This window comes from Porites lutea, chromosome 12 (genome assembly GCF_958299795.1).
Source record: "Porites lutea chromosome 12, jaPorLute2.1, whole genome shotgun sequence".
Lineage (NCBI taxonomy): Eukaryota > Metazoa > Cnidaria > Anthozoa > Scleractinia > Poritidae > Porites > Porites lutea.
In genome coordinates, this window is record NC_133212.1 from 8,549,050 (window position 1) to 8,558,650 (window position 9,601).

Below are 9,601 nucleotides of genomic sequence, written 5' to 3' on the forward strand. Positions count from 1 at the left end.
GTGAGCTCAGTTGGAGTTCACATGAAAAGCTTGGTATCTTAAAGCTATCACCTAGTCAGCTAATGCCAAAAGTATGTCAACCAGCCAGAGCTAGCCTACCATGCAGACCTTACAGTTTCGCCAGGCGTTCCTCACGAGCCTGTTCGTGGGGGAGCAACAAATGGCGAATCCCTAATGTAACGGCTGCCTTGGAGGCTAGGCCCTGAGAGCAAACCTGGAGGTAGAGCGTTTTCCCCCGTTCTGCTCCAAGAGAGCTTGCTCGTAGGCTAGAAGAATATGGCTTTGTGTATTTATCATTTTCCCAATCAAATGTATACGAAGTAGATGTATTTAACCAAGGAGTTCTAAGTTGAGGAAAAACAAAACTGGTCCAAATTAGCGGGTGTCCCCATTAATAGGGTGTTCCCAAAGCGGGTTTCATTAAGCATTTTGAATTAAACAGAAGCTATTAGAAAATGCACTTGTGGGTTTTACTTGTCTTTACCCCAAATGTTATCGGAATAAGCCGTATTTCAACGCCTGGTTTAAAAGCTGTTAACTTTGCTAAGGCAAAAGAAGGAAGGAGGTTAAAAGGAAGTGTTATACAAGCAACAGAGGTGGAATCCGAAGGCGCATGCAGGCTTCAATGTGTCAATGAAGAGCGATGCCGTTCTTACAACTTTGGAATTACCATTAACAAAGGTGGGGGCTCCTTGTGCCAACTGAGTGATTCCGATAGATTTGCTGAGGCAAGTAACTTTACAGAAGATGGCAACTTCAAGTACAGAGGGATACAGGTAGTATCTCTTCTCTCAACAACGGTAATGGGAATTGTTACACCATCTTACCTAAATTGAGCGCACATGGTTTGTTTTTAAATCTGTGGTCCTAGGTTAAGGATCACAATTAAAACGCAGAATACCTTAAGTAACGGTACAAAATCATGTCCTCCCAAGAATGAGTGTTTTAATGATTATAAGTAGGATACAAATCAAGATGTTAAGAAAAACTTTGCAACACATTTAACTTTTATAACTTTTAATTAAAAAAACCTCGAAAACAACTGAAAATGAAGCGATTTAAGCTAAAATAACTAAACGATGGTTCTATAGTTTGGTCTAACGCAATTCTCTGCAAGTCTGAACTGTACACCAATTTGTGCACTGCAATTTATGTCGAAAATCAGTTAACTTCAACGGAGAAAGCTGAGAACGTTTTTAAGTGTTACACCTGCACGAAAGACGACTTGTTTGCATTATCAATAATGCAAGACGTTTTACTGAACTCAAGCAGTTAGCTTTTCTAAGAAAAGTTTCAAGAATAACGAAATTAGCTTTGCCTTTACCCAATTCAATTAAAAATTTCATTCTAAATAAATTAACAGTTAAAAGTTGGTTTTAAGTTGTTGCAGTTGTTGTTTTTGTCGTTTTGACCCTTGGTTTTCGACCACGTGAAAAAAATCACCATCGTGTTGGTGGCAATGTTCCTTCTCAGTCAAATGAATGATAAGATTTGAAACGTGCGCGAACAATAGCCTCAACGGTTCCAGAATCGTTTGCAATGACCTTTGTTGTATTCTCTGCAGAGTGTGTGCGAGTCCAGCAACTTAAACCCTTGCGGCGACAAAGGTATCTGTATCCCAGACTACTCCAAAGACAGCTTTAGATGTAAATGTGACGATGGTTATGAGGGAATACCGTGCGGTAAGTGTCAAAAGAAACGCTACCTCGGCTGGGTGTTTCTTTTTTATGGTATGGTATCCATTCTAAATTTGTAGCTTAAAGGATTTCGTAGTTATTTTATAGCAAATAAAAACTTTGTTTGTCGGGTAAGAACGTTCAGTAATAATTCATTGCAAAAGAATTTATTAATGAATCCAAAAAGAGCACAAGCCAGTGTCTAGATTTCTATGTGGCCTAGTGACCCTAAACAAGGATTAGAAAAGTCGGTTTGAAATGTATCTTTAACTCCCAAATTAACTTATAGACTCAGAACTTAAACCCAAAGGGGTTATTTAAATCTTAAATCTCTCATTCAGTGACAATGAAAGACTGCTCAAAACTTGGTGAGACCGGTTTTTCATCGAGTGGCGTATACTACATCATTCCAGATGGTGACAGCCCTATGCAAGTGTTCTGTGATCTGATTACGAACGGTGGTGGTTGGACAGTCTTTCAAAAACGGTTAGATGGTTCCGTTGATTTTTTTCGCAACTGGGAATCATACAAAAATGGGTTTGGAGATCTAAATGAGGAGTTCTGGCTTGGAAACGACAATCTTCACCGTTTAACATTTTCCGAAGATGTCATGCTCAGAGTTGACATGGAGGACTTCGACGGTAACATAAAATACGCTGAATATACAACGTTTCAGGTAGCTGACGAAGCAGACAAGTATCGCATTGTGATTGGAGGATACAGTGGTACGGCTGGTGACTCGTTGACAGATGCCTCCGAGGTGAACAAAATCGCAAGGTAGGTTGGAATCCGAGGAATCTTTGCTTATGGAGTCCGGAACCCTGGAAATCTTTGCTTTTGGAGTCCAGAATCCAGGGCTTCGGAAAATATCACAAGCAATCAGGATCCGACTAGTGACTTTAATCTGGAATCCAGGTTCCACTGACAACGAAACCGGAATCCAGTAGCTGGAATCCGGAATCCTCGGCTTGGAATCCAGAATCCAAGACTATCTTGGATTCCTTTACAAGGGGCCAGGCAGGCGAATAAGCCCGAGGGAGACATTGCATCATCCAAGTCTATTGTAGATAAAAATACACCTAATCTAAATTTGTGCATTAATTTTCTCCACAGTAACATGCAGTTTACAACCAAAGACGCAGACAATGATCGTAGTCCCATTAGCTGCGCCCAAAGACACTCCGGAGGATGGTGGTTTAACAGGTGTAGTTCGGCAAATCCCAATGGATTGTATCATAATGGTCCTTATAGCGGCCAATATTCCGATGGAGCAAAATGGGTCACGTTTAGAGGACATTTCTATTCACTGAAACGCATTGAGATGAAACTAAAACCTAAAACGTAAAAATCTGATTTCTTCAGATGTCAATGTGTTACGATAACATTTTGAAACGATGTATTCTTATATAGATGTGAAAACCTTTTTAAAAATTAAACTCTAACTAATGTTTTGAAGGGTCGGGGTCTCCTGGTTTAATTTTATACTAAATGGTAAGGCGGTGGACCTTCGTAAAGTTTATGAATTGTTCTTGTGTTTGTTTTCCAAAGGAAACAACTATAAACGCGATCGAATTTATTCTAAGCGCAAACGATTTCTTTATTCGGCTAGTAAGTAGCCTTTGCAACAAACCTTTCAAATCCCATCGAGTACCTTGGTAGCCCACTTCTTTAGCTGTGGTAGTCCACTTCTTTCGCAATGGTTATCCGCTTCTTCAGCTATGGTTGTCCAATTTTATTACCTTTGTTAGCTCACGTCTTTGGCAAATGATAGCAGAGTCAGACAGGGCGTGCAGACATGCTTTTTGTCTTTTTGCCATTTTCAAATCTCCCATAATACAGCTTTTTGTTTATCGTTGCCATGGTGATATCGATTTTAGTTAAAACTACATTATGACAAACTTCAATCCAAAATCAGTCAGTGTTGAAAATGTCATAGCGATCGAGCAGGGATAAAATTACTTTTAAGCTAAGGCGATTGAAAATTATCGGTATGGTCTCCGAAAAACTATATCGAAACACTTCACCGAAACCGGACTGGCCGCGCATGAAAAACCTCTGGCACCAAGAGTAACAGGTAAAAGGCCATTTTAATTAAAAGGGCGAAACTTTTTTTTTTTTGGCCTTCCTATCTTTTCACAAGTTTTAAAACTAAATGAATTAACTTCATGTATTCGCATACATGTGTCATGAATTTTACTAATTTAATAAGAGAACCCTACTCAATGAAAAATCGGCAGGTGTATTTGTTGATTGGATAGACCTTTATTCTATGGAAATTGTATTTGGATCACAGACGCGTTAGTCTGGGGGCCTTAAAATCCAGCAACCGGTTCTTTGGCAAAACTTCATTTTTAGAAAAGCGAAATAGAAGCCGGTCCCGCCATCATAAATGTTTTTTCTACCTCTAATCGTTTTTTTCGTGACAACTGTACACAGTACAAGCCGTATTTCAGCACCTGAATTTCGAGCTGTTAACTTTGCTCAGGCAAAAGAAAGGCGAAAGTTGAACGGAAGCGTGATAGAGCAAGTTGATGTGATGTCAGAGGATGAGTGTAGTCTTCAATGCGTCGGGGATGAACAATGCCTCTCTTACAACTTTGGGAATACAAGAAACGAATCAGGAACATTCGTGTGTGAGCTGAGTGATTCCGACAGATTTTTTGGCTTTGGTAATTTCACAGAAGATGACAATTTTACGTACAGAGGAATGCAGGTAACAATCGCTACGATATACATTGTATGAATTTAAGCTTTTTTAATTTAACCGTCTTATTTTCCCTTAAACAGGAAAATCCCACTTATAAATGATTTCACTATTTGATTGAGAAAGTTTCTCTAGACTACTGGGCGATTTCACGCTAGAGATAATATAAAATAATTCGGACCGATTACTGTACTGTTTTCACAGTGACACCGTAAATTCGGTCAAACTATTTCAGGAAAGGTTGATCACCGTTCGAATAGAAGCTTTTTTCTTTCTTCCCTTCAGAATTTAGAAAAGACCATCTTTTAGTTGCGTCGATCACCTTTCGTATTCTCCAACAAAAAACCCAAAATAACGGACACATACATTATTAACACTCCTTTGATTTAATTGGGACTCGTTCAATATAATTGGGACTAATTGGTGTTAGCTGTTATCGCCTGTTACCAGCCATAAGAGCCAATTAGGATCAAAATTATCAGTTTGGATGAGAGTTCGTCTAATGTTATAAGATAACAAACTCATTACATCCAGAAGAATAGCAGGATGAATAATAATATATAATAGTACACTAAATCCAATCGCAAGTTTGTCAGAGAATAACAGGATAATATGCTACATTCGACAAGTGTGAATTTGGCCAGTAAGATAAAAATCTATTTCATGACAAGTGTGCATAGTTCTTGAGTACATACTAGAATGCTGCACACATATATGCACATTTCAATTCATTCGCTCCCGTGAACTCATTTAACTTTTTTTAGTGTTTATTTATTAAAAACGTGAAAGTTTTATTCGTTTTCAAATAACCGATAGGCTTGTTAAGCTAGCACCAATGAATCTGTGGACTGTTCAAGGATAACACGAAAATCGAAAATTACTTGATGTCTTGAACTTGGATGAAGTGTAACTTATAACAAGCATGCAACTCTCCCAGGATCTCCCGATAATTAATCACTGATAAAATAAACTAAATGAGAACAGAAAACAGAACGAGTCAACACTGCCGAAAGTTTATCAGTTGTCACATGACCATTACTGAAAGAAGGTCAAATACAGACCTGGACGGACTCTGCGTCGCATTATCAAATGCCTTTAAGTTCCTTTTTTGCTATTCCAAGCATTGTCTTAGGGATGGATATGATCGCCGGTCTGTTAAAAATTGTTTTCAGCAGAGGCTAGTTTTCTATTAGATTCTAGTTTGCCATCAATGTATTTTTAAGATCTTGTACCCCTGGGTGATATGTTGTAAGGAAAAGCAATAGTCTCACTTGACTTTTTTGCTTTTGTTTTTTAATTCGTCGACCTTCCTATATCTTGTGTAGGATACCCGCGTACCGCTCGAGGTCTTATTTAAAGTTCGCAGGGCACTCATCAAATATTTTGTTTTTGAAGAGTTTGTTCAAAGCAGTCTCATTGCTTTGCCTTCAATGAAGCCTCTTTTTACTCCCAGAGGGTGGTACGAGGTAAAGTGTGTATTTTTGTTACAGTCCCCACGGACTGAACGTCATCAGTGTAACGATTCTTTAATCTTGGCGTGGTATTGCTTTGTTGGATTAGGTTTGTTTCAACCTCTGCCATGTACATGTTTGCAACAATGCTGTTTTTCAGCCCAATTCCATCCCAATGGGTTTGGAGATAATTGTTTCCATTAAACTCAAATGAGTTTTCTGTTTGCATTAGGCCAAGCATTTCCCTAAGGTAGAGTGTGGGGATCAGAGGATCATTGTTGAGAAACAACTCGTACACTATGGTGTATGCTTTGCATACTATTTCCGTTCCCTCTTCTTGCGATATGTTCGGGCACAAGATAGTAACACCCATTGATGCTAAAATAGCATCTTGGCGTTTGTTTCTTTTTGCCATAAAATTTATAAAATCAGTAGTATCCAAGATGTTTAGAAAAACTTTGCAATGCATGTAACTTTTATAACTTATTTTTTAACCCTCGAAAACAATTATATGTTGAATAGCAGCCATGTGATTTAAACTTAACCAACTAAAAGATTGTTGTATAATTTGGGCTAACGGCCATTCAGTGCGAGTCCTGAGCTGTACACCAATTCGACCTGCCAGGCAATTTTTATCGAAAATCAGTCTACTTCAATGGAGAAGGCTGAGAAAGTCTTCTAAAAAGTTACACCTGCACGAAAGACGACTTGTTTGATGCTTTACTGAACTCAAGCAATTAGCCTTTCTAAGAAAAATTTTAAAAATTACTAAATTAGCTTAATCTTTCAATGAAAAATTTCATTCTAATTAAATTAACACTTACAAGTTGGTTTTAAGTCGTTGAACTTGTTTTTTTTGTTGTTTTGTCCCTTTTTTGCGACCAACTGAAAAAATCGCCATCATGTTGGTGGTAATGTTCCTTCTCGGAATGATAAAATTTGAAACGTGCGCGAACAATAGCTTATAAGTCTTATGAAAAAAACTGTTCCAGAATCGGTTGTCAGTGATCTTTGTTATATTCTGTACAGAGTGTGTGCGAGTCCAGCAGCAAAAACCCGCCTTGCGGCGACAAAGGTATCTGTATCCCAGACTACTCCAAAGACAGCTTTAGATGTAAATGTGACGATGGTTATGAGGGAATACCGTGCGGTAAGTGTCAAAAGAAACGCTACCTCGGCCGGGTGTTACTTTTTATCTATGGTATTCTCAATTTGTGCCTTAAAGGATATTGCAGTTATTTTTTAGTAAATACAAACTTCGTTTTTCGAACTAAAGCGTTCAATATAACAAATCGTCGAGAAAATGCTAGTGGCCTAGTGCCCATAAACCAGAATGAGAAAAACTTGGTTTGAAATGTATCTTTAACTCCCAAATTAACTTAATAAACTCAGAATTTAAATCCAAAGGGGTTATTGAAATATTAAATGCCTCTTTCAGATACAATGAAAGACTGCTCAAAACTTGGTAAGACCGGTTTTTCATCGAATGGCGTATACCACATCAATCCAGACGGTGGAAGCCCAATGCAAGTGTTCTGTGATTTGATCACGAACGGCAGTGGTTGGACAGTCTTTCAAAAACGGTTAGATGGCTCCGTTGATTTTTTTCGCAACTGGGAATCATACAAAAATGGGTTTGGAGATCCAAATGGCGAGTTCTGGCTTGGAAACGACAAACTTCACCGTTTAACATTTTCCGATGATGTAATGCTTAGAGTTGACATGGAGGACTTTGATGGCAACATAACATACGCTGAATATACAACATTTCAGGTAGCTGACGAAGCAGACAAGTATCGTATTGTGATTGGAGGATACAGTGGTACAGCTGGTGACTCGTTGGCAGATGACTTCGAGAAGGGAAAAATCGCAAGGTAGGAAGGGTTGTGACTAGAATGGATACCTTAAAATCAGGTTGGACACCTTATGTTTATTAAACAACGTTACCTCTGTACGACGCTATACTATATTTATGAGAATTTATTCGGTACGAGAACTCTTAGAAGAGTAGGAGACAGTTGTGCAAGGAAAAGAGTTGAATACAGGGTTTAGCAGCGAAGTACGGTAATAAGGGTTAAGCACTGTTTTAAAAACGGTCAACCTTCAATAGTGTAATAATCAATGACATGTAAAGTACGTTAAAATTAACCGGCCTCGGAAGTTAGCCCTTGATGGTGTGGTGGATACGGATATGGATTTTACATCAAATGACGCGGGTTCAAGTCCTACATACTACCTATAATACTGTTTTCTTCTGTTTTCTTTCATCTCTTATTTACTTCTTTAAGTTATAAGACGCCTACCATGTATGTTGATTGAAGATGACAACCTGACTTTGTGATATCTATTCTAGTCACAACCAAGGAAGGTACAAAGCAGTGGCAGATCCAGACCTTCATACAAAGGGGGGTGGCCGATCATTTAGACCCTCAGATAAGGAAGGTCGGTCTCCAAAAAATTTTTTTCCGCCCTTCGGGCCTAATTTTGGTCTAAAAATAAGCGCCCTATGTATGGTAATCCTGATTTCAGAATCCGGGACTGATTTTTGCTTGTGGAATTCGCAATCCTGGGCATTGGAAAATATCACAAGCAATGCGGATCCCACTAATGACTGTAATCCGAAATACAAGTTTCGCTGCCAACGAAACCTGAATCCTCGGCTTGGGATCCAGAATCCTAGACTGTCTTGGATTCCTTTACATGGGTCGAGACAGGCGAATAAGCCCGAGAGAGACATTTCAACATCCATGTCTTCGGTGGAAAAAATACATCTGGTCTTAATTTTCGCATTCATTTTCTCCACAGTAACATGCAGTTTTCAACCAAAGACGCAGACAATGATCGTAGTCCCCATAGCTGCGCCCAAAGACACTCCGGAGGATGGTGGTTTAACAAGTGTACTTTGGCAAATCCTAATGGATTGTATCATAATGGTCCTTATAGCGGCCAATATCCGAGTGGAGCAAAATGGGCCACGTTTAGGGGACAATTTTATTCCTTGAAACGCTTTGAGATGAAATTAAAACCTAAAGGGTAAAAATGTCAGGGTGTCAGGGTGTCAGGGTGTTAGGATACGATTTTGAGACAATGCAATGTTATATAGATGTCAGAACCTTTTTAAAGCTCAAACTAACGTTTTGAACGGTCGGTGTCTCCTGGTTTGATTTAAACTGACAAAACGGTAAGGTGCCGACCTTCATAAAATTTATAGTCTTTTTCCACTAAACGAATTTGTGTTACGTGCGAGCGATTAATTTTTTGCGGCCGGAAAGCGACCTTCATTTGCAACAAACCTTCAACATCACATTGAGTAGCTTGGTAGCCCACTTCTTTACCTATGGCAGTCCACTTCATTATCTATGACACTCCACTCTTTAGCTATGGCAGTCCACTTCTTTAGCTATGGCACTGCACTTCATTAGCTATGACACTCCACTTCCTTAGCTATGGCAACACACTTCATTAGTTATGGCACTCCACTTCTTTAGCTATGGCCCTAACTTCATTAGCTATGGCAACACACTTCATTAGCTATGGCAGCCCACTTCTTTAGCTATGGCACTCCTCTTCTTTAGCTTTGGCAGCCCACTTCATTAGCTATGGCACTCCACTTCTTAAGCTATGGCAGCCCACTTCTTAAGCTATGGTAGCCCACTTCTTCAGCTATGGAAACCCACTTCTTTAGCTATGGTAGCTCACCTCATTAGCTATGGCAGTCTACTTCTTCAGCTATGGCAGCCCACTTCTTTAGCTGTGGTAGCCCACTTCTT

The 9,601-nt window shown here is 39.2% G+C and overlaps 2 protein-coding genes across 2 annotated transcripts; both read left to right on the forward strand.

Moving 5' to 3' along the window:
* Positions 1–455: 455 nt before the first annotated feature.
* On the forward strand, positions 456–3,021 carry LOC140953671 (fibrinogen-like protein 1). Its single transcript, XM_073403084.1, has 4 exons — positions 456–776; positions 1,565–1,682; positions 2,018–2,453; positions 2,790–3,021. The coding sequence occupies exons 1-4, from the start codon at positions 456–458 to the stop codon at positions 3,019–3,021; spliced, it is 1,107 nt and encodes a 368-aa protein (XP_073259185.1).
* A 1,044-nt stretch (positions 3,022–4,065) lies between these two features.
* LOC140953672 (microfibril-associated glycoprotein 4-like) lies at positions 4,066–8,868 on the forward strand. Its single transcript, XM_073403085.1, has 4 exons — positions 4,066–4,389; positions 6,861–6,981; positions 7,270–7,705; positions 8,637–8,868. The coding sequence occupies exons 1-4, from the start codon at positions 4,066–4,068 to the stop codon at positions 8,866–8,868; spliced, it is 1,113 nt and encodes a 370-aa protein (XP_073259186.1).
* Positions 8,869–9,601: the final 733 nt, after the last annotated feature.